This window comes from Leptinotarsa decemlineata, unplaced genomic scaffold (assembly GCF_025532065.1).
Source record: "Leptinotarsa decemlineata unplaced genomic scaffold, Ldec_3_MD MMD2_tig00000090_RagTag_RagTag, whole genome shotgun sequence".
NCBI lineage: Eukaryota > Metazoa > Arthropoda > Insecta > Coleoptera > Chrysomelidae > Leptinotarsa > Leptinotarsa decemlineata.
The window spans coordinates 4,763,576-4,790,492 of record NW_027412541.1 but is presented as its reverse complement, the minus strand read 5'-3'; the positions used below and the strand labels follow the sequence as shown (position 1 = coordinate 4,790,492).

Here is a 26,917-nt window from a genome sequence, read left to right as displayed (position 1 = left end):
TAAAATATTTTAGACGAAGCGCTTGTACTATAAAGTAGCGGCTTCTTTGATTTTCCAAATGGAACACCCCGTATATAATATCATATTATGATTTATTATCACTGTCAACAAATTCATATACTATTTCCCTATACCTATCTATTATCGTTTAGAAGATATAAATTAATTTCGATATTTTTTTTTACCAAACATGAACTTTTATAAATGCTGATAATCTTGAACTCTCTTGGACTAAAACGATCAAATTTGAAATGGAGTGGAGTGATACTATGAGGATCTTCATTCCGAGCTATATTTTCATTTGCCTCATACAGGGTCTTCAAAAAAATGCAGATACTTTGATCTCATGAAAAAAATGAGTGGAACTCAATTTTTTCTAATGGAACACCCTGTATACTTCAACATTTTTGAGCTCTACATCCAATTTTAGCTTAATTTTGTTCAGATAATACTATTTCTATTTTGAACCGTTTTCGAGATAAACTGTTTCAAATGGAAATTGACATGGTTTCCTTGTTCATCACTCATTTTTGTAAAACAGATTTCGTTTGATGTTTCTCAATTAGTCACAGATAATACAATGAAAAGATAATTATTAAAATACTCCTCAACCATCGAATGAAACTTCTCTTCAAACAATAGTTTTATTATCGCTGAAACACGAACTGAAAATAATAAACGCATAAATTAATGAGTTAATTTAATCGTCGGTGTATTTCAGAATATCTTAAACAAACATGTAATCTCTTCAAAAGATTATCATGTGTAGCGCTTCTGATCAAGTCTGGAGTCAAACTATTGAAAGCAGTTGTAACTCTTGATTTCATATCTTCCATTGTTGTTATTGGAGTAGAGTAAACCATATTTTTAATGAAACCCCACATGAAATAATGGATTGCCATCTGGTGTTCTAGGAGGCCAACGAAAAGGTCCATTTTTACCAATCCATCTGTCTTCGAAGATTTCGGTTAAAGCTTAGCTGACTGAATGAGAATTATGGGGTGGAGCACCATCCATTTGGTACCATACACGTTCTCTTCCTGGTCTATTATTTAAAATCATTTGAATTCCATTCCTCAGTAAATCTTCATATTTTGATGCATTCAAATTATCATCATAAAACTCGATATAAAAAATTGACTCATTCTTTATGGCACAAAATACATTGAATTGCCATCTTTCTTGAAAACCCCTTTGGCGGACAACATGGGATTTTCTGGCGCCCAATAATGACTGTTGTGTCTATTGAAAACTCCATTTTTTGTGAACTTGGCCTCATCTGTCCATATGATATTGTCAAGGAAATGTTCATCCTCTTGAGTCTTGACAAGTAACCATTCAAAGAATTCCACTCTACGAGGTAAATCAGTCTCTTTCAAATGTTGGACACAGTAGAACTTATAGGGATGCCATTTATGCTTATTAAGAATTCAACAAATTGTCACGTAGGGTATACCTATGTCCCTTTCAGCCTCGTGCAGAGAAGCATTTGGAAATGCATGAAAGTATCCCAAAACTGTTATACCATTGTCATCATCATCCACTTTACTCTTCTTACGAAAGATTTTTGGACAGAAGGTTCCATTCAACCTACAGTTTTTAGTAGTTGATTTATCACATTATTATTCGGCTTCGGAAGTTGTGGATATCTTTCATGAAATACTCGGCATGTTCTACTTGCAATTCTATTGCACTCACCATAAATTATTGATAAATTCAAGAAATCTTCATTACTGTAACCTAATCTTGACATTATTCTATTATAATTGGTAACTATCACAATCAGTCAAAACCACCAACGAAAGTCTGACGTTAAATAATTGGTTTATTTATTTTTCCAAAGCACACTATTAAAAAATATTAATGTGTACTGTTGTACGTTAGAGACCAATTTCTCAATGTATACAAATTGTAACTTTTTCTAAGGTAGGTACATACCAATTTCGAATTGACTGATCTGAGACAGTTAAAAAAACTGGATCAAAAAGAAATATTACTAAGTATAAAAAAAATTTTGAATATCCAAAATAAGTGATAAATTCAAAAAAACGAGCAAGAAAACCACGTCAGTTTCCGTTTGAAACAGTTTATCTCGAAAACGGTTCAAAATAGAAATAGTATTATCTGAACAAAGTTAATCTAAAATTGGATGTAGAGCTCAAAAATGTTGAAATATACAGGGTGTTCCATTGGAAAAAATTGAGTTCCACTCATTTTTTCATGAGATCAAAGTATCTGCATTTTTTTTGAAGACCCTGTATGAGGCAAATGAAAATATGACTCGGAGTGAAGATCCTCATAGTATCACTCCACTCCATTTCAAATTTGATCGTTTCAGTGCAAGAGAGTTCAAGATTATCAGCATTTATAAAAGTTCATGTTTGGTAAAAAAAAATATCGAAATTTATTTATATCTTCTGAACGGTAATAGATAGGTATAGGGAAATAGTATATGAATTTGTTGACAAAGTGATAATGAATCATAATATGATATTATATACGGGGTGTTCCATTTGAAAAGTCAAAGAAGCCGCTACTTTATAGTAGAAGCGACAACGCCGCTTCATCTGAAATATTTTAGGCGTGTAGGTCATATTGATTTATGCATACTGTGAAATTTTCAGGTCGATCCGTTGAATAGTTTGTCAGAAACGGCTAATTAACGCTCATCATGAAAAGCCCTGTATATATAAAATCTTGAATAATAGTAAAAATATATAAAGTAATATTCTAATAACTATCACCGTTTATATACCTAAAGTAAAAAATACAAATTTAAAATACATTTAACATGCATTCAGGCAACATAGTCACTCAATAAAAAATTCATCTGCTTTATAGTAACATTTACTTTTACATTTACATTTGTTTTTGAATATTCTGTAATTCCTCTCACTCGCAATATCCTCAGGCAGCTTATTATATAGTTGAACCCCTGTAAAGAAAGGGGCATTTTCGGACAGGGTTTTTCTATGTTGTGGTATCTGCAAGCAAGTACCGTATCTTGTATTATAGATGTGATTATCACCACTTGTCGGGAGGTTAGAGAGTTGTAATTTAATTGCCAATAATGATTTCATGATGTATATACATGGCACAGTGAGTATATTGTTTTCAATAAAGTAGGGTTTGCAAGAATCTGTACGTTTAATTCCGAAAATCAGGCATATTATTCTCTTTTGTGATATCAGCAATCTTTTAGATAATACTGCATTGCCCCAGACAACTATGTTATAGGATATATGAGGATGTATTTATCCATTTTGAAAGATATGTTACTGCTCCTGTTTCAAGGGGGGTAATTCATGAGGAGTTTGTTCTCAGAGGAGATTGTTTCTCAAAGATTGTACCTGACCAAAGTCGCCTGGGACAATCAGTTTGATCCAGATACCATAAACGAAACAAGCGACTAGAAAAGAGGATACAAAATAATCATTTCAATTGAGTGCGAAGTTGAATTTTTGCAATAGCGAATTGAACTATAAATTAATAAGTGTGGCTTTTATTCAAAAATCCAAGTTTGGATATCTTCAATACTCACAAATGAACAATATAGTAGTTCAATAAAAGAAAAGAGTATTCATATAACAGGAAATTTGTGAGACACTTACATTTGTAGGTTATAATCAACATTCAAAATATGGAATTTTTCCACCTCGAAGTCTACACCAATAGTTGATTTGTAATTGGTATCAAATATTTTGTGGCAAAATCTAAAAAAAAACAAAAAATATTCTCATGAGTGTTCCTCAACATTTTCAAGTTAGTAATATAAAATATAGAAAATAGTTAGAAATAATGTTAATAATATTTTTACTATATTTTACCATTCCATTAATGACGATGTCTGGTTTTGATTATTTCTTACATATTCTGCATATTCAAACATAGATATCATCCAAGTCACTCAATAACAATAATTACAGCTACCGGACTGAGTCATGGCCCGTGGGAGAAATCATATCTCCATAAATTTTGGGTTGGTGTATGACAAATAAAGTATTAGAAAAAAAGGAACAGAAACTTTTGTTTACAATTTTACATGTACGGTACGAATAATTTAACAGACTGATAACAGAGTTCTATACAGCTACTGCACATCTTGAGGGAGGGGCTTCTCATCGGCCATGACTCAGTCCGGCAGCTGTACACCAAAAATGCTGGGAAGACCAACAGTACAAGTTGCCTACTTACAAGGGTAACTAACCGTTAAATGAAATTAATGCTATTATTGGTACGAATGTATTGTAAATTCATGCATTGTATTCTTAGACTATAGGTTCATAATTTGTTATTTTTGTTGAACTCTAATATGTATGAAATGAAAATTTTAGTTGTAATCAGTTCCTTTTCCATTCCATTTTCCACTTTGCAAGAATGGGGAACACAGACTGTAATGGATATAACTTAGTGATTCTAGTACAGGGCAGTGAGCCCTGAATATTATAACAAGATGGACCATTGAAGTGGTTCAAATAAAATCGTAAATCTGGATTCTCACAGCTCCGTCATCCGATGATGAGACGATCCAAAAGGTTTCTAATTGACGCAAACAAAAATTTTCAGTTGGTAGAAAAGATCCATCCTAATATTTTTACTCTTTTCGGATGACAGAACGTGAGAATAGATTATGAAAAATATTAAATATATATGTAACCATATAACCATATACTGTATATTATTTTATTAGGTAAATATTATGTAACAAAGTGACACAAATATTACTTAATATGCATTAGAGTTTATGTAACTTTCACATAAATATGATACAACTACTTTGTCTATATTTTATATTATTTAGTGAAATGAATAGTACATAACAAATGTAACACTTGTACTACCTACCTACTTATAATATATACCTTCGCTAAAATGTTTCATGAACATGACAGTAGGTATGATTATTTTCGATAGCTGCATGTAATTCTAACAAATATTTGTGGATTCATAGTGCCAGATTAGAATTGATCGAGAAAATAAAAGTACACCATTGAAAAACAATAAACTATATAATTTCCAAACTGAAAGGGGTATATTTTTAGGAAAGATTAATTTTTGGGAAAGAAAGGATTTAGCTTCCTACTTCTCCATCTTCATCTTTCTTCCATTTTTTTGGAAGATTCAGCTGCATGTTTTTATTTGTCCGAGTATGATTTATAAGAATGACTGCTAATGATAATGATTTCGTGAAAATTGTACTTTATGGGATACTCATGGATTTTCGAGTTTTTTTCTGTAAAAATACTACATTGAAGTAAAATATGATATACAAACTTTGCCGGGCTATATCTCAAAAACTAATTGAGCCCAACAAAAAAATAAAAAGTGTTGTGAATTCCCACCACCATGCAGTATCATCCCAGAGAAAATCACGAAAATCCATGAGTATCCCATAAAGTACAATTTTGCCATGATTTCTAGTAATTGAGTTTAAAATATATTACCTGAAATATTTGTATGTAATTGGCTTTTAATTTCCACTTTATCTGATCCAGAAACATTGTGTAGTCAATTCATTGGTAAATAATTGGCCAAGGCATACATACAGATGGCCGTTTGCATCTCTTCCACCCAAAAGATCACATTACATATATTTGTAAGGCATGTTGGCATAAGGCTTCTCATCTTTAGATAATTCGTGATGACCATACCTTCTTAAAATCCCAACAAGTCGGTAATACTGTTATGTGGAATATTATGTGCATGGAAACATTTTCGGAGATCATCTGATGAACCGTTCACTAAAATTTATTTTTCAGCGCTTTGTATTTCCTTGCCTTGTAATTCAGGGCTTCCTTTTGTTGAAGGGAGGAAAATGACATATTAGATGTAGAGTTGTCATTCTTCTCACTACAAAAAAGGTGTATTGCCTCCTGGTGACTCACTAGGCTCAAATTCCCATACTTTTTCACTAGAAGGAATTTCATTATACAATTCGAGCTCTTTAGCGCTACTACCTTATTATGTGGAACATTTATTATTTGTACTGGATTAAAATTTTTATTATCTGATAAAATTCTTTGCTGCTGCCTCTAAGGAAGGTTAGGGTAATCTCCTGGAATTTTGCCTTAGTGAATGATTCACTTACGTACATACGTAGTTCCATAGTGTGGTGATAAAATAAATTAATTTTCAAAAAAAAACACTTTCAATAATAACATACACCAAGTGAACAAAATGTGTTACTAGTTTCGCTAAAAAACCACCAACAGTGTTCAGTAGTGTTCAGGATACCAGAGACAATAATAAAAACAGATGATAAAGTAAACACTGAGAAACTATCAAGAGTCTCTCTCTCTCTCTCTCTCTCCGTTTGGTTGGCCCTTGCTTCCGATCAGGCGCATTTAGCCAGTTCTCCTTCTGTTACACGTCACTTATGTAACAGTCGCTTCGTCCGGGGTTGCAGTTGTCCTGCTTTATGCAGACTGCTTCCTTATTGTGTCACTTTCTTCTTCTTTTGCTCTCTTTATTACTTTTTGCTGTCTTTTGTCTGTTGTAGTCGGTGTAGGTTTGTTAGTATTTTCACATATCACAGATAGAAATTTAGACGAAAGACACATACAAGGGTGAATGATACAAGGGTTTGTCTTTAAACGATACAATTACCTTTTCTTTCTTTTATACTTTAATTTGATTGTGTAGCATAAATTGTGTTATGTCCTTAATAATTTTTAAATTTAAATTCCTAAGTACTGTAAACATATCGAACGGTGCTTTGATTCCGTTGTTAATAAATTTTGGATATAAATCTTGTCCGGGGATACTGTTGATTGGGCATTCTAAAAAGATATGATTTATTGTCTCTATTTGTCCGCATTCACAGTTTGGACTATCACTGACCCCTATGCGATATAAATGTTGTTTACAACTGCAGTGTCCTGTTCTCATTCTAATGATACTTGTTATGTGTCTTCTGTCCATATTTGGTATTTTTATGTACCATGGTTTTGTTGGATAGTCAGGTTGGACCCTAAAATACATTTTACTTTTTTTTGAATTTCGTGTTTCCATTGGGTGTAAAATGATGTACTTATTATTTGTTTTATGTGGGGTATAAAGATTTTTTATTTATTTTAATATCCAGCGGAATATTAAGGTGGTTACCAATTTTTGCTAACTTATCAACTTTTTCATTACCTTCTATTTGTTGATGACCTGGTATCCAGGCTATTTTAAATGTTTTATTATTATTTGTATTTGTTCTTATTTTATCTTTTATGTTTAATGTAATAAAATCATTGTTTGCTGTTGAATCCATATTTTTTATTCTTTCTATTGCACTTTTAGAATCTGTTAATATTATATTTTTGTGTAAGTTTTCTTGAATACAAATTCGCATACCCTCATTTATTGCAATGATTTCTGCGTCACATATGTTTGTATAATCGTTTAATCTTGCTGAAAAAGAGTAGTCAATTATTGGTATGTATATTCCCATTCCCACCCTGTTATTTTGTTTGGAAGCATCTGTATAAATGAAATTATATTCATCTTCATATTCTTCTGCAAATTTTAGAAAATCATTTTTTGTATTTATATCATTTTTTTTAAGTTTTGTATCTATTGTCTCTACTTCTTGTATATAGGTATCATACTCAAAACTAAAATTTGGTATTATTTCATTTGTATATATGCTATTTTTAAATATTTTACATTGTTTATATGCCTCTATCAGATATGGTGTTTGGTGGGGTTTCCAATAGTTGTTTTGTTTCCCTTCCATGATAGTTAGTATTTCCAAAATATATATAATAGGTAGCTTAAAATCCATACGTTTTATTACATACTTATGTGCTAACCATTTCCTTCTATGTTCTAAATTTATTACTCCCGCTTCCGCAAGTATAACGTTTCTAGGTGTAGATTTCATACATCCTAGTATAATTCGAAGACCTTGTATATACGTTTGTTCTAGTTTATTTAGGTTTTTTTTGTGCATAGGTTGAAAAGTATAGCCCCATATTCTAAATGTGTTCTCACTAGGCCATTGTACGCCATTTTCATTGTTACTGGGTCCGCCCCCCACCATGTTCTACAAAAACTTTTGATTACGTTTATTCCCTTTTTTGCCTTATTTATTATGTTTTCTATGTGTTTATCCCATTTTAGATTATGTGTTATTATTGTTCCTAAATATTTAACATCACTTGATATTTTAATTTGAGACTGCCCTATTTTTATATCTAACTGTTCTATGCATGCTCTCCCTCGTTTAAACAATATTGTTTCACATTTTTCCTCTGATAATTGGAAGTCATGCTCTTTCATCCATATGTTTATTTCATTTAGAATAATGTTCATTTTGTCTCTGATATCTATTATATTTTTCCCTTTACATATTACCACTAGGTCGTCTGCATACGCTATAAGTTTGGCATGTTTAGGTATTATATCGAAAAGTGATTTTATATATATGTTAAATAGTATGGGACTGATTGGGGATCCTTGTGGTATTCCTTTTGTATTTATTTGTGGACCGTGTTTATTTCCTTGTTTATCTATAATATAGTTTTGTCTATTATTTAGAATTCTGAATATTACTTTAGCTATGTTATTATCTATTCCGTATTTTATCATGTAATTGTATAGTTTATGAAAGTTGACGTTGTCATATGCTCCCTTTATATCTAAGAAAACTGCTATTACATTATCATTGAGGTTAAATGCCATTTGTACGTATGAAATTAGATAACTAATGCAGTCCATTGTCCCTAATCCTTTACGGAATCCCATTTGATATCTAGTTAATATTTGATTGTGTTCGATTTCCCATTCCACCTGGTTTCTGATTATTTTTTCTAATATCTTAAGCCCGCAATTAGCCAATACTATCGGTCTATAACTATTTACGTTTTCTATATCAATATTTATTTTTTTAATTCCTATCAATAAATAATCTTTCCATGTTTCTGGTAACTGGTTTCCTTGTAATATTTTATTATATATTGTTATATAGTAGCATCAATTTCAAATTTCTTGGCAGATACATAAACATGCTGTATGGTATACCGTCAACTCCAGGTGCTGTAATTTTTTTGCATTTCAAAGCTTTTTCTAATTCTACAAATGTGAATGGTTTGAGTGTTTGTTGATTATTTATTACATTAAATTCAGGCTCCATATCGCATATCGAATATCTGTCAAGCATTTGAATTGCTATTGTTTTATCTGGTAGATTGTTTTTGTCCGCTCTTTTTAGCTTTTTGTCTGAAAACCCTCTTATCATATTCCACACGTATGAAATGTTTGACTCTCTATTTAGTGTTGAACAGAAAATTTGGAAGCTATTTTTTTTTCTTTTTCCTAAAAAATCTTTTTGCTTTTGCTATCATTCGTTTTGCTTCTATGAAATTTTCTATAGTTGGATTTGATTTGAATTTATTTATTGTTTGTTTTTTTTTAATATTAATTTGTTGGCATTCGTCATCCCACCAGGGTGATTTTGAACCTTTAATGTTTTTCTGATACTGTTTAGGAATCGACATATCCGCTGCTTCATTCATATGTTGTATTAATTCATCATAACTCATGTTTGTTATGTTTTTTGTTTGTTCTAGTATTAGTTCGTATTTTCCCCAGTTGGCTTTGGAGAAGACTCGTTTTTCCCCCCTATCAATAACGTAATCATTATTTATATTATTCTTATAGTTACAAATAGTTGGAAAATGGTCGCTATTTCCGCATTCTTCACTCGTCTCCCAATTGCATTTAATTGCTATTGTATGCGAAACTAAACATAAGTCCAAGGGGTTATTATTTTCGTTTGGTTTTGCTAATCTTGTACTCTTCCCATTATTTGGGACGATCATGTTAAAGTCGTCTATTATTGTATTCAGGGTATTTCCGTTATGATTTGTATTCCTACTTCCCCATAGTGGGTGATGTGCGTTAAAATCGCCCATCCAGATAATGTTTTCTTTTAACTGATTTAATATCCTTTCATATGTATTTACTTGTAATTGGTTATTTGGTGGATTATATGTGTTTATTATGTTAATATTCCCTATATTTATGATTATATTTTGGCACTCTTCCGGATTATTGCCGAAGTTTGCCTGTATGAGGTTATATATTATGTCTTTACGGACGATTGTGGCTATACCACCATAGCCGTCATCTCTGTCTTGTCTAATAATGTTATAATTTTTAATTTTTATTGTTTGAGATTGTTTGAGCCATGTTTCATTTAACAATATTACTTGTGGATTATATTCTTGAATAATGTTGATTAAGTAGTGATAGTTAGCATTGATACTTCTTATATTCCACTGTATAATTTTCAAGTTTTTAGGATCCCCCTGACTATCGAATGTTTAGAAAAAATCTGGTGTGTCAAAGTCTTGATGTTTTTTGTTTCTATCATATGTTTGAACTAAATCTATTATTTTTGTAATGGTATTGCTCGGTAACTTAATAAAATTTTCATAAAAAGTTTTAATAATAATTTTTTCTTCTGTGTCTACTTCTGCAAAATTTAATCTGTCATTTTTTTCGATATTTTCTCCTACTTTGCTGTCTCTATGCCTTAATGGGTTTTTTGGAATTGCTCCTGTATTTGTTTGTCTTTGATTTTCCATGTAATTAAAAACCGTTCCGTTATCTGGTTGATGAACTCTTCCATTTGGATTTATAAGTATATTATTTATCTCTTGCCTATTATACCCTGTCCCTCTATTTTTATCATTTCTTTCCACATTTCTCCCTTTACCTGTACTTTGTGCATATGTTCTTTTTTGACTACCATTGTTTGTATTGTATACCTCCCTACGTTGTTCTACTGTGATTTGGTTGTTGATTGTATATTGTTTTTGTAGTGTTGGAAATTCACGTGAGTTTTGGGTGTATGTTGGTTTGTCTTTTGGAAAGTGTTTCACTGCTTCATAGAAGGAAATGTTTTCGAAAGTCATTTTTTCTCTGATATTTTTTTGTCTTTCATATTCTGCACATGCTCTATTATTTGATTTGTGTTCGTAACTTTTACAAAATAAACATTTACTTATTGTACAATTTTTGTATTCCTCATCGTGTTTGTGTTGTTCTGTGCAAGAAAAACACTTCCTTTTACCTTTGCAGTTTTTTTTATGTGTCCATAGAGAAGGCAATTATAGCATTGAGTGACTGGTGGTATGTAAGGAGTTGTAACGTATGTCATATAACAAATATCTACATATCTAGGAATTATTGTTCCTTTAAAGGTAACTAATACCGTAGAAGCTGGTACATATGTTGGTTTTTCATTTATTATAACTCTCCTATTCATTCTTTTAACCTGTATTACTTTATAAGGACTTTTTATCATTTCTTTAATTTCATTTTCTGTAAATAAAATTGAAATTTCCTTTATTATGGCTTTACATGTTACATGGCTATACGGGATGTAAGCTTTATATCCCTTGTTCTTAAGTTGTTCATTATTTATCATGCTATTAGCACTTTCCCTATCTTTATAGTCTATGCCTATTTTATTATTACCTTTTATTTTTATTTTTATTATATTTCCCAATTTTAAATCACATACATCTTTGGCGATTTCTAAATGAGAAAAACGTCTGAGATTTCTGTGTTCCAAAGTTGACTCTACAATAATTGTATATGGCCCCTTATCCATTTCATTATATAATATTATTTGATTATTCTTCTTCTTCCATTTCATTATTTGTTTGTGAATTTACTGATAAATTTTCCGTATATCCCCTATCAAAAAAACGTGAACTGCTTTGGCTTTCAGAGTTTTCCGGTTTCGATTCCAAGATACTCTGTACCTCCGCATCAACACTATCATTGCTTTCGATGTCATCAGTATGTATATGTGGTTTTATTTTGGGGGAGGATATATCCTCCCCCTCCTCTTCTAACATGTTTACAGTACTTATTTGCCCAAGATTTTATTTTTGTAAATTTTCTCTCAAAAAAAAATTATCAACACTTTTTATGCTTCGCAAATCTACCCAATATTAATTTCAATTTGTCAATATTTGAAAGAAAAGGTTAGCAAGAAAAAGTTCCCCAAAAAATTAGTAGCACACCTGTTCGTCAGTCCGATGTTCACACGTCGAGAGCTGCACCACCAATCCTCAAGAGTCTTATACCAACAAAGCTGTCAAGTCATCAAAAAGTCTGGATGTTACCAACAGACATCACACCGCGAACTTTTCGCATAATTGCCGTACTAATATTGAAGTAACAACGTAGCATTTGGTCTTTTAGCTTTCTACTGTGCCGAAATGATTGAATATGTAAATGAATGTGATGGTTCTCATCGTCGAGGGAGTGGACTGTCATAGTACTAGCAAGAAATATATGTTTTTCTGTGAAGTGATAGTATTATCTGTAACACAGTTTAAGTGTCTGTAGTGCATATATGTCTGCAATCGAAAGACGTGCCATCAATCTACGAAAATATATGAAGCAATAAAAAAAGCAGTGCAGCATTGCATTGCATACAGCAAAACTTGAGTACGCCCACGAGTAACATGGCTTACTGCGCCTAAACGGCAGCAAAAGCCAATATTAATGAGAAATAGAGAGAACGTAATAAAATATATGAAAAAGTATTTTGATATAGGTAAAGTTTAATTCAAATCAAATGGAAGACTGTCATCCTCAATGGTGCACTTTTCGGAGTTTCAGGGTGAAAATACTTGTCATTAACTCCTCATCATCATCTTTTGAACTTTTGAGGGTGGAAACATGTATTTCTGGTGCCGACTTTGAAGGAAATGCATGCGAATGATCTACAAATTTTTGCAAAACGTTTATTTTATGTTAATTTCTTTATTTCTTTTTTCGAACCAGTTAAAATTGAAAAGCAAAGTTAATGCTAACAAGAGCAGATTTTTACAATTAATGGTAAGAAATGAGACTCCATGTTAGTGAAAAATATAATTTTCTAAAAATGTTTGAAAACTTTTTCTGTTCAGAAAGTATCTGGCAAGAGATAAAAGCATGCGTTTCCACTAACACAATTGAATTATGGTAACATATTTTTATAATTGAACCAGCGGTCCAACCTGGATTCGCACAGGTACCATTTTTTCTGTCACTAATAATAATGACTTATGATTAAATTCACTCAGACAAGTAAGTACTGATCTACTTGACTTTAACCTTCAAATTCAATACATAAAAGAAATCCAACGCAATCACAACCTTTCTTCATCGTGCGTGTCGCATCGGTTTGTCAAGACACTTGAACTATTTATTTTGTCGCGGATTAGTTTTACTGTTCATGAAGTGGTGAATTTCATTGGTTCGGACTTTTATTGTCATATGTGATCCCACAATGATTATAAATTTATGAATGAATAAATAAAATTAGACTAAATAGTTGAAATATCAATTATGTATCAAGCAATAAAACCTGAAATGAAAATATAATAAAACGAATAAATAATCAAGATACAAAATGAAAATGACTACAGAGTAAAAAGAAATAAAAAAAATATAACAATAACAAAAATTAAAAATGAATTTAAAAAAGATTCAAAGCCAGATTACTTGACCACGTTTCGATTCTTAGTATCCTCAATGGTCTTCGGATGGTGACTGGATTGGAGCGCTATCACCTATATCCTCATTCTTCTCTCCGCTTCACCGGTTTAGCGAGAATTGACCGTTTTCCGCTTGATAATAGGTTTCCATATGTTTCGTATTTCTACGCTAACTTGGCTGAATGCGTCGTTGAACATATATACAATTTTTTTAACTTCCTCTCAAACCAGTGTTCCTTCTTGTGGATGATCTCAGCTTGGGACACCTTGATGTTATGTTGATGAGTCCAAAAATGCTCTGCTAATCTAGATCAGCTGGTTTCTTCTTACTATGTGTTTCTTGTGCTCGGCATTGCGGACTTTCAATGCCTTTTTTGTTTTATCGATATAGGATTTGCCACACTCACAGAGTATTCGGCAAATGCAATTCTTGGAATCGCAGCCGCGTTTGGTGGCCTGGTTTTTGTGAAGCTGCTTACTACGGATGGTGTTTCCGGATCTGAGCAGGTTCTGATGTAGGGGATTACAAGCACAGGTTGAGACGGCTTCTCAGCCTTGCAAGGCTCTTGCTGTCTTTTGGCCAAATTCAGTTCCACTATCACTTTGGAGTAACAATTTCGCTGTAGATATTTTTTGATGTTGTCTAGTTCCATCTCGAGACCTTCCTTCATATTACAGTGCCCGAAAGCACGATCCACTATGGTCTTGATGATTCCTCTTTTGGTAGATTGATGGTGGTTGGATTCGTGATTCAGATGCTGACCCGTGTGATAGAAGGTCTTACGCTGTTGATGGCTTCAGAAAGGTGTTTAGTTCTGTATTTCCATGGTTCCATACTATGAAGTGTTGTCAATTTGTCGTCAACGTATCTCTACTAGACTCGGGCCTTCTTGAGGACTTCTTCAATGACCAGAGTTTCGAAACACAATATATATATATATATATATATATATATATATATATATATATATATATATATATATATATATATATGAAATTCACCATGAAACATTGCCAACCACTTTCAAACAAACGTCTATGAAATGTTCAAGGTAACTAAGGTATTTATTTGATAAGGATCAATATCCTGTCCATCTAGAAAGCTTTCCAGTTACACTTTATCTGTAAACATTATTTTAGATGTTGATATGGTAAAGTAAGCTCTTTTGTGTAGATCTATAGAAGAATAAAATTAAGTGAATTGTTCTGTTTTGACGCGAAGGGATTGAACTGCGTTTTTCATAATTCATAAGAGCGTGCACAGGTTGAATCACTCATTCGTTTATTGGTGGAAACCGTATGAAAATTCGTTTTTGTCATCGATAGTTTTTGAGTTCATCGCGTTCAAACGGACAGAAGCTTTAGACGAATTCAATTGAATTTGTTCTCGAGTAAAGGTTAGTTATTTGTGAAAAAAATACAAGAATTTATGCTATCAAAATTTATATCATCTTGCAAAACATAAAAATCATACAATCTATCTCAATATATAGAAAATCAGACGCGGTTCAACGCTGTTGCGTTGAATTATTTGAATCCAATTCGATAATATACAAAATGAACAAAACACCAAAAACAAACCGTTTTTTACTACATCTGCAGCACTACGAAATATATTTTTCCTTTATGACTACTACATATAAGAAAAGAAATACGAAATCAAAGTGATGAATTCAACAACCAATTATCATATTCATTCTGAATCACTGAACAGTTTACTCTTCTATAAAAATATAATTTTCAAGCATAGACTTTATAACTTATGAACCGGCCGCCCCATCATTTTTTCCAATTGATATCTTGCGGAAAAAATTAAAAAAAAAAGATTGTTGAGGCCTTGAATTACGATCTTTGTTTTTTTGGCCACATCTAGAAAGGCAATTTGAATTGCTATCAATAGACCATTAACAAATAACTTGAAGTAAATATTCTTCCATCTCTTTACAATAGGGCAATCTCAATCTTCTTCTTCTAAAGGCCAGTCTATAAATTATAATGTCTAAGTAAAACACAAAGCGGGCAGAACGAACTAATCAAAAACTTGAATTATCTTTTATCCAAGTTCCACGTGGCGTTTATGAAAGGTGACATTGGTATTTCATCCCACTTCTACGTAGTCCGCTCTATCGTTATTGGGTGAACCAATCTGTTACGTCATGTATGAAACATATACCGTTAGGTCGTCATCAATTTTGCATCCGACATCCGATATAAGTTACAAACTAATGAAAACGAAATGATTTGGCTGCTGCTCCTAATACTCCAACATTTTAACGAATTGCTTTTATTTATGAGGATATTTTTATGTTTTATGGCGTATTATTTGATGACGCATGTGTATTCTATCGTCGACCCAATTGTAGTAACACATAATGTTCAAAAAATTCGTATTCAAAAATGTGCTCATGGTAATTGATCATTTTTGTTAGGTGATACAATTACGATTCGAACGTCGGCTGATGGGGCTGTGAGCGTTATTTGTTTAACTATTGGTAAAAATAATCAGAAATATCAACTGTCATATTATACGACGCTAGAGGACTCGGGGAGAGAAAAAGCGGTTCAAGTTTAGGCAGCAGATGAATTTAACAAGAATAACATCATCACATTCAGCGCTGAATTTTTGTTAAACATCTTGTTAAGCATCTTGGAAAAAGTGTAAAGATCAAAGTATTTCAGGTATAATTCGAGGGTTATCACTTTTATCTTGACTATCATTTCATCATTAGTTTATTGTTATTCTGTTAAGCCACGATTCTATCAATATGAATAGGAAGGTGATCAAATAGGAGAAGCATAATTTAGAAGGAATTTGACTTGAGCAATTTACAGTAAGTGGGGTTGTTGATGATGGAGACATTTATGTAGAATTACGTTTGATGATCCTAATCGGCGTAGATCTCTAGATACTAATTCATCAATGTAGGACTGAAAAGAGAACTTGCAAGCAAAAAACACTCACAGGTCAGTGAGGCTATCAACTTTACCCAAATAGGTACCATCAATAGAGTAGTTGAATCGGGCATCGTAATCGTAATTGATAATGTAATAAATTGACGCTTGCTGGCATTTAGCAATATAATGACAAAGGTGTCAATGTCAGAATGCAGCTTGAAGAAATATTCAAGAGTGTTCATAAGTAGGTACATTTTGAGGTCGTCAGTAAGGATTATTGGTTTACAGTATTTCAAGGCTTTGGAGAGATCTGATAAAAAAGGATTAATACTGCCTAATATTGGACCCTTGCGGAATCCCTGACAGCACAAATAAGTTCTCAACCATTTCACAACTCAGTCTAGAAACTCAAGGGCTTCGAAATTAGATAACAAGAGTGAATAACTCGCTCAAAGGATTTGGAATAATCTATGTAAAGTCTATCTGAGAATGTTCCTCAAAGTTTTCATAATATCATGGTTATCTCTGAGGGACAACGCCATGCCTGTAATGATCAAATATTCCTTTGCAATGTCAAAGTATGTACCTATATGGTATCGGACGTTTTTCAAAATGTTTAGGAATTGAATAATTAATGGCCGTTAGTTCGCGACATCACTTCAACAATCATTCTTAAAAATTGAAACTATTTAGCTTTTAAGCCAAATTTTAGGGAATTCATTCTGTCGGAGTGATTTGTTAAATAAAAGATGAATTGGTCTACATACAGTAAAGATGCATTTTTTTTTCAAAAAGTAGAAACTGGCTTATCTGGACCACAGATTAATTCGTTAGGCAGAGCTGAAATGTCATCATCACTGAATCAGAATGTATCTCCTTTTTCAAATTGGCATTGTAGGACCTACGACACTCGCCGGAAACTTCCTTAAATCTTGAACCGAATGTATGATTCGTTTTACCTGTCTTTTTTGTACTGGAAATGAGCGAATTTCCTTTCTTTGATGAGCTGTTTCAATTCACGAGAAAACTATGCAGGATAAGATGATGGTGTTTTTCGTTTCGGCAGGACAAGGAGTGCTTATGTTTGTTCAATTAATTTATAGAATGTTTCAACTGCTGGGTCAATATCGCTATTGAAAATTTTCCCTAAGTACCAAAGAAACAATAGTAACTTTCGTGATTATTTGAATTTGGAAAGAGTGAATCTGTGAATCTGTAAAAGTCTCACAAATCAGAGAAGGTTTTTATACTTAATAGGGAACGGATATATGCTGCGGCAGTCACCTTCTGTTTCAGGTTGACACGTTAAGAAGAATACTTCGACCAAGAGTTAGGAATCACACGTTAAAAGGTAAGACCTCGTTAGTCCTTAGCTCGCACAAGTTTCTCAATTTCTGAGAATATTCGTTCGTATGGGGGCGTCAGCTGATTACCGGAAAACAGATTTTAAACGCCACTGAAGATGACTACCGCAGTTGCAGTCGAAACGTTTCAAGATTATAACCATAGAAGTCCACTGCAAAACCCGGAAACCAACCAAAACATTGACGCCAGTCGTGAAAGCCTACATTACTATATAATTGAAGGTGTTCACCCAAAAATGTAATAATTAATCTAAAAATAAATAATTTCTTTTTAGATGTATCAAATATAAAAAAAAATTGAGAATTATAGTAAGAATATAAAAAATAATAAGTCACACCTAGTAACTTTTAAAAAATACTCATACCTGTCTGTGATCTAACTGCATTATAATATTTTTTATTGTATGAATCATTGAAGAAGTTGTGATATTCATTCAATTAATTTTAATTCTTGCATTCAACCTTTTTTCCCCACCTATATTTCAAACATTTGCAAGATCATAAATGTATCAAATAGGAAATAAATGAATTATGAGTATATGGATACTATATCAATTTAAATTTAGTGCTATTTTCCTCCAATGACATCACAAATATGGCGGCCAAAATCTTTGACATTTCGAAACTCCCCTTATATAAATACCTGGTACCATCATTAGACCAGTGAATTGTATACTACCTGGAACGCACCCGACCCGTTTTCTGTAAATCAGAAAGTGTTTCAAGGGCATTATTTATGGCAATGAACTCTATACGTACGTATAGTATACATTTCACTGATTTATGGTGACATTTCTTTGTCATATTCAATCAAATAAGTAATGGTTTGATGCATAAAATACCTTTTAGATATAATTTCAGCTATTTCTGTATAATATTTGTAAAGATATACATTTATGTTGTTCTAGGGTGCTATTAGTTTCTCTTCCTTTGTCGTGTGGTTTAATAAACGTCTAACGCTAATTCAATTAGGCGTTTGAACGAAAAAAACTGAGTGAATTTTTAAAAAAATGTGTTTTATATTTCTGGATATTTTATTGAAATATTACTCCATAGAGATACTATATCAATTGACCACTCTTATACTGCCCCTCCTGAATCTCATAAATTGTTCACCAATTTTGTCACTCGAGAAGGTCTTCTTTATGCTTCAGATGTGGTTTACAAAACTTAACAGTTTGTGGAAAAATAAATTCGCCTATCTATAGAAACTAAGGACATGTTTAACTCGAAAATAAACTTTAAATAGAAAATTATAAACACAGTAATAAATCATTTTGCTGTGAATATAAATATTTTCAAACTAGACATCCTATAATTCAGGAATTTGTAGGTGAAGAATGTCATGAAATCCAGATCATTCGGAAAGTTACTGCCATATATATAAAGAGTCGAATGTATCACCACAGTAAATTGGTAAATTTACAATTGTATGGAAAAAGTGCCACAGTAAGACAAAAAATGACATAATTTTACTGACGTTTACTGACTGTTAGATATAAGTAGAAATAGCTATGTTTTGGAATATTAAATAAAAAATTTCTAATTTGGTTTTAATTTTATTTACCAATTCCGTGAAAAAACAGTGGAATTTTTTTTGAACATTGTACTATTTCTATTATTACTTCCTTCCTAAGCAACTGTTCAGAACCAATACACGTTTTCGACAAAATAAACGTAAAAAATTTAAATATATTCAAAATGTTGCGCTTCAGTTCCATTAACCACCATAAGATAAAAAGAGATAGATATCAATAACATATGCGGGTTGCCTACACAATCGATTTGCCTCACTTTTCGCCCAAGGCGGGTCTGTTTCACCAACATAACCTATCATCAGCAAACAATTTTATTCGTATTTCCCAGATATCATAATAGATATTTCGATAGTTAAAAAAGGTTGACAACTGAAATGTACGTTGAAAAATTTCAAAAAATGTATAAATATTATTCTGGTAATAATTTTTCATCAAACAAATCAATTCACATAAATTCAAAAACATTTCCAATTTAAAATAGAACAAATCTCGTGACCAATCGTTTTCATTGTGTCCAACAAATACATCAATCAGTTTTATTGCAAAAGATAAATTTTCAAGTGAATAAATAGACGAAAGTACTGTGTTAAAAAAATGGCGGCATCGAATGGTAAACAGCTGATCCGTACAACCAATGCAATTGCATGTTAGTTTTTTCAACGATATTAATACGCTTTTAGCACTCATAGGCAGTCCATTTAAAATGCGCTAAATGAATAACTTTGCGAATACGTAAACAATTAATAGTACGACCTTTAGGAATTAATACTCTTAAATAGTTTCTGGACTGGACATTTTTGGCTATTTTTGGTAACTAAAAACTGTTATTATCGAAACGACTCATAGAAAGTTTTTCGTACCCATTGAGGAACAAAATACTTCATTAACATTTTCCCGTAATTGCATCGAGAAACTAAAACCTGAAAATATTAATAAAACTAGTATAATTTTTTTGTTTCTATGAAGGAGGTGAAAAAACAACTTCATTGCACTTATGCCGTTTTGAGTTGAGAAATTATTTCAGTGATAAAACTGAACCCTTTACTACCCCCCTCTATGCCTTCAGCAATTTTTTTCATATTTCCCGAAGAATTGAAAATAAAGTAATAATTAACCTACAAAAACTTTTTTGTGTGGGAAATAAAAATGAGAACATTCTCAATTGGTCAGTTTCTCGTGGTATTTACACATGAAAAACATTATGTTTCTAGATTGCTATATACGCTTTTCAATTCCTACGCTTTTCAAACTTTACTCTCTTCAAATTCTGCGTATATTTGTTAACACTCGTAATGGACAAAATCGAATTAATTTGTGAAACGAATTATGTGTAGGTATTCGAATGTTCAGAAAAAGCGAATCAAAATGATAAATATGATAATGTAAACTCGAGATCCCATCCTAGGGACTCAAATATATTATGTAAGCGATGTACTACGCGTTTATTGATTTCTTACTTGATGAGCGGTGATGATTGATTTTATTTTTATGTTTCAGTTTGGATTAAATAATTGAAGCAGAGTTTCAACAAAATTTTCTCACTTGCCGTACTATCATTCGTTCATATTTGTTGTTACCTAACCCCAAATGAAAATAAAAAAACAAAAAGAAAATTACTTATTAAAGATACTAGGATGACCGAAATATTCGGTTGTGAATATACCTACTAACAATAAAACATTGAGAATCAACTTGGTTTAACCATTTTTATCTATTTTCCTTCTCCTGTCGTTTTCATCATCATTTCTTTGTTTACTTACTTATTTTTTATCATTTCATAACACCTTTAAACCTGTCATGTTAAGAAAAATTGTTTAATTTTTTTTTCGACATTATATTTTTTATTAACTCGTTCGATTATTTTCAGTTTTAGTGTCTTTAATGCTTCAGCCTATCTGTGCCAGAGCTCTATTTTGATAAAATACCTGAAAGAGGTCTGAAATCTACCATTCGAAAATCATTCGAATGGTCCCTTTCAAGTTCTCGAGAAATCTCGAGGTATTGCAATTATCGAATGACCGAATTCTCCCATAACTAGTTGAAACTACAATAAAACTTATTGGTGGCAAACAGTTTGATAATCTAAATTACGCATTTTAGAGATTCATTATACGAGCAGCATCCATATGAACATTTTTATCAGTGGATATTGTTCCATTATTCCATATGAATAATAATACTAATCAAACTCACCTGTTTACTATACAAGTTTTCCCTACTGAGGCGTCTCCCACAATAATTATTTTACAAATTTTCAAGCAGCCACCTACTTTAAATGAAGTTTCAAGTTCTAAGTTGTCGTATGCGAATTTACTGAAAACTCTTTCTTTGTAGGGTGTGCAATCCATCCTAAATGGTTTCGGAAAATCGCATATTCTTCTATCGCATGAAACTTCTTGAAACATTCTTATACTAACTACTGTTTCGAACACAAGGCATAATATTCTATAATTTATTTGTATTTTTGATGTAGGAATGTTTGTATTGTAATAAAAACTTAATTTTCATTTCCATCCGCTATGCGGCAGTCTAAACTCATTTCAAAATCAATAAATTGTAATTATACACCTTATTTCATATATTTTAAATTTCGCACATTTATCATAATTGGATTTTTTTCCAATAATTTAAATAACATAAATTTAAATTTCCCTCAACAATATCTAACACTAGTCAAATTCAGTTATTTCCGTTTTCTTAAATTGTCATACTTCATCTGTCATATCTACGTTTTCTTTTTAGTAAGCTTCCTTTCATTATAAGTATTTGTGAAGATGGCACCTTCAAAGCCAAAATCAGCGGATAAGTCCGGTAATTACTTACTTTTAAGTTATTTTATTAGTTCTCAGACTTGAGTAGTTTCTACTATATGGGTTCGAATAATATTCAATGATTTAAACTTTTTTACGTCTCTGTAAGGTTGGTTTAAATTTCAGTCGACCATGTGGTTATAGAAACATGTTGGATAAGTAAATGTATCGGGGTGGAATCGTAAACATGATGATTTATGTGTGGGAATCTCTTTGAATACTTTGAAAACATTTGCAACACATACTGATTAATTGAATTTCTAGAATACGGCGGTACGTGATTGAGGTTAATTTTATTAACAGGATTATGTTTTAGCTGCCAAAAAAGAAGAAAAGAAAAAGCCAGCATCGGCACCTGCTGCAGGCTCTGCCGCTGCCTCAGGTTCAAGTTCTGGATCAAAGGCTGCACCAGCACCGAAAGCTGCGGCAAAAGCAGCTGCCAAATCAGCAGACAAAAAACCTGCAACTTCTAAAACTCCAGCACCTAAGCCTGCTGCTGCCAAAGCAGCATCATCAAGTAAAGCTCCAGCTGCTGCCCCCAAAACAAAAGCTACAGCTTCAAAGACCACTGCTAAAGCTCCGGCAGGTAAAGCCACAAAGGGTGCAGCCAAACCTGCAACGAAGAAACCAACTGCAGCAAAAGCTGCACCTGGTAAAGCTAAGGCTCCACCTAAGGCTCTGATTGCTAAACCTAAGAAAAATGTTCCAGTTAAACAGCAAAAGGGTGTTGGTAAAAAATCAGCCGCATCTGCTCCTATTTCCAAAGCGTTGAAGGTGCAAAAGAAGGTAAGTTTCACTGTGTCAGTATGTATTATTTATCAGTTTATTATGGAAACTCTTGTTAAGAAAAATGTATTTTAAGTTTTGTAGTGTAATACTACTATGTACACGCCTTCAGTAGGGTGTAAGGTTTTGATATCATTGGCATGGGCATCTGTGACGACATTCAATCTGCAATCTTTATTCTCATTTTAGTGTGGCAATATCTTCAGTAATCCAGCCTGTTATTATGTTGCATTGTAGCTGATTAACGAAACCTTTTTGTTTCTGGGTTTCCTCTCTCATCATCACTAATGTTTTTCTCAGTTTACTAATTTTCGTGAGAATTCTATTTTATTATAATGAACGCCAATGATGATTTCAAAAAGAAAAGATGTTTTCGATAAAGAGTTCATAGCGGTTGATGTGAATACGATGCGGTATGTAATGAAGGTGCAAGTTCTGTTTTAAATATCACATCAGAAAATTGTGAAACAGAGTATGCTTAGTTTGACGAGAATTTGAATGATACACAACTGAAAAGATCTCGCATCAGCATCGTATAACGAATCTGTCGTACCTGTACTGTTTTTCAGCTAATGGTTTTGAACATACAATTATTAAATAAAGGTTTAAAAAAGGTGAAAGAGTATGCTTTCAAGTGTTTAAAGCTATCGCTAAGTTTATTTTTTGACAGTGCACACTATGTACCTTTTTTCGGCGAACAACACATATTGTTCACAGTCTTCAATTTCTGAAAATTAGTTAACCCCATTCAACCCAAATAATAATAGTATAATAAGTAAGTCCCAACCTTTCAAAGGCTCTAATGCTTAGGTGTCTAAAGTATGGAAATTAACTTTAATTACTAAAAGCAAGTGTGACCTTCAGAGAAGAGGAAGATTAAACTTCCTGTTGAAGATGCTCACGTGGTGGTTGGAACACGTGTCGAGGTGTTAAAAATAACAGTTTGGTGTTGGGATTAAATTCCAGTATATCACAACATTACTACCAGGAGAGACAAAAAAGTAATGGGGCGAGCTTAATCGATTTACACCCAGTACATATATTATGGTCCAGAAGCAGTAGTGAGTCATCAATTACAAGATTTCATAAAAATGGGGTCAACTTCCTTCCTTGGGGACAACCCAATGCAACCCGCGAAACTACTGTTTTTTCCATAATGATCATGTACACCAATCTTCCTCTAAGTATGCAGTCTATACACCTGCATCTTATGTTGACACAAAAGCTGTTTCTTTTTATGTACCTGACCTGTATGCATATTGGCCTTCATGCAATGGTCTGTTACCCAGTGCCATGTATGTATCTGAACAACTTTCCTAATCCAACCTATTCTATTTCCCAACACCGTTACCTATAAATGTAGTATCTATTGTTATGTCTATCACTGTCTATGTCTTGTGTTCATGAAGTTATATCCATTTCCCACGTTGTAAGATTTTTTAATTATGTGCCATAATTAACTGTAGTGAATGCTTATCTCTTTCATTGGTATTGGTAATTTCGCTGTGATTCATCTTTTCTGTTACTTCCCTGGTTAGAGGTGGCTCCAGACTATGTTCATTTCTTTACGGATAACTATGCATGTTCTCTTTCAGTTGATTGTACAGTTCATCACCTGAGAATTAGGTCACGAATCGTACCACCGTAAAACAACTTTTTCTTTGTCAGTGACTCAAGATTGAATGTTGCTCTCCGAAATATTTTCCTTATTTCATCTTTTATAACAATTTTCTAATATTTTTTCTTCCCTCGACTCTTAGTAATTGATGTGGAATTCTTATTTTCAGTATTTTGTATTGGAATAAATGTACCTACTCTTCTGTTTAAAATCTATTTTTCTGTTAATCAGCTGTCGCCCCCCATACGAACGACAACTCTCAGAAGTTGAAAAACTTGTGTGAGCTAATGATTAACGAGGTCTTATTAACGTGTGATTTCTAACACGGAATTTCTACAACTCTAGGTATTATTGTATAATTACTTTACTTTACTCTTGCAAATATATAGATTTTAGAATTTTAACTAATTTAAGCTAATCACCATTCTTGCATCTTTTCATATGTCTACTTAACTGCTAACATGTATATAGACATTGTAACTATAGATAAGCGCAGTTGCTTTATGTTCTGTTCTGACTAGTCTGATAAAGTTTTATATCTGTATGTACTACATGTATGAAATTTTTAATGATGAATAAATTTCTATTCTATAAAACATATTTAAATTCACTATTTTGACTTTTATTGTATTGTGATATTGTTGCAGTTATACACTTTTCTTATTGAAATGAAGTTGTATGAATAACTGTAGAATACATTTTATTCATGAAAAGCTTTGACAAGCAATTGAATTGCACTGTATTTTTTGACAATAAACAACACAAAACTTTTTACACAACAATTGGAACACTACTGCTGTTTACAAGCAACGTGATCAATTTTTCAATAAATCTCATTGTATTCATTACAAAAATGATGAGGGATTGTGTGGGAATCTCTTTGAGATTATTATGAAAAAAAACTATAACACATCTCTGATAATTTGAAAGAAATATAGATCAAATCCTTCGAATTAATTTTCCTCTTAATTTTTTTTTTTTATTTAGGTCATCAAAGGTCCTAATGGTACCCACAGCCGCAAAATCCGTACCTCTGTCCACTTTCATCGCCCAACAACTTTGAGGCCTCCAAGGCAACCAAAATACCCAAGGAAGAGTGTTCCTACTAGGTCACGAATGGATGCCTATAATATCATTAAATTCCCTCTGACAACCGAAGCAGCCATGAAAAAAATTGAGGATAACAACACCCTGGTTTTCTTGGTTCATACAAGAGCTAACAAATACCATATCAAAGCTGCCGTAAAAAAATTGTATGACATCAATGTTGCAAAAGTAAACACTTTGATAAGGCCTGATGGTAAAAAGAAGGCTTATGTTAGGTTAGCTAGGGACTATGATGCATTGGATGTAGCTAACAAAATTGGAATAATATAAATGTTTTGTATTTCTTTTCGTTATACTTGACATTAAAAAATTATATTGAAAATCAGTTGTTTATGTAATTTTTCTAGGTATTGTGGCTGCCTAGGGTTGATGGTCTAAAATCTCAAAACTGCTAGACCTATGACATTTTAGCAAAGGCAATTTCAACCAATGATAATTACTATTATTTGCCATATGTTATTACGAACTTTCATACTAATATAAAATTCATGCAGATGAATATATTAGCAACTGAAGCATCAGATGCTTGTATGTGGTGGATAAATGGTATCCAAAATTCAATGAAATGAAAAAAAAATTATCATAAGTATAAAATATCTAATAATTATGTGTAAAACCTAAAACATAGTAATATATTTTTAATATTTGGCATAAAAATCGACTATTCACAAAAACCAAAGAACTTGTGCCTGTTCAATTGTTTAAAACATAACTTTTCAAAAACAGTATTTTGGATTTTGAATGGCAAGTTGTTGATCATTAGTTTCAGCCTAAATCATTGTTGCTTCTCTGCCACCAGTACAGTGTGAATGGTATGGTATGATGGTATGAATTCTGTACTATTTTTATTTTGCAAATAGTAATTAAGTTTACATGCATTAATGTCGATGATAAATATGCTCGTATAATAATAAAAATATTTATTCACCTTTTGTGATATATATCGTATATATATGGTAGGTCAATGATTAATTACGAAGAACAGAAGTTACTTATGAATAAAATTATGGAATCAAAGCTTAAATAAAAATTAATATTTGCATATACAAAGGTATAGGTACATATAGATATATAAAATGCTAATTAAAAAATAAATAAAAAATGTGTCAATTTTGCTTGCCGTACTCAAATATATATATATATATATATATATATATATATATATATATATATATACATATATACATATATATTCACAAACATGTACACACATATATAAAAAAAACGATAAAATCGCCAGTCAAAGCAATGATTATATATCTTACGTATTTTATTAATTTGTTCATCTGCTTATAGATGAGCCAAGCAA

The 26,917-nt window shown here is 32.1% G+C and overlaps 2 protein-coding genes across 2 annotated transcripts in view; one reads left to right on the top strand and one right to left on the bottom strand.

Moving 5' to 3' along the window:
- Window positions 1-21,794, bottom strand: part of LOC111514209 (RAS oncogene family member RabX5) — a 32,701-nt gene extending 10,907 nt beyond the window's left edge. The window contains exons 1-2 of the mRNA XM_074172390.1: window positions 21,481-21,794; window positions 3,612-3,713 (exon numbers count right to left, since the gene is read on the bottom strand). Of these exons, the coding sequence (XP_074028491.1) occupies window positions 3,612-3,713; window positions 21,481-21,692 (314 nt within the window). The 5' untranslated portion in view covers window positions 21,693-21,794. The remainder of the gene's footprint in view (window positions 1-3,611; window positions 3,714-21,480) is intronic.
- Window positions 21,795-21,941: 147 nt separating this feature from the next.
- Window positions 21,942-25,930, top strand: LOC111517458 (ribosomal protein L23A). Its single transcript, XM_023173626.2, has 3 exons — window positions 21,942-22,098; window positions 22,414-22,883; window positions 25,489-25,930. The coding sequence occupies exons 1-3, from the start codon at window positions 22,062-22,064 to the stop codon at window positions 25,876-25,878; spliced, it is 897 nt and encodes a 298-aa protein (XP_023029394.1). The 5' UTR covers window positions 21,942-22,061; the 3' UTR covers window positions 25,879-25,930.
- Window positions 25,931-26,917: the final 987 nt, after the last annotated feature.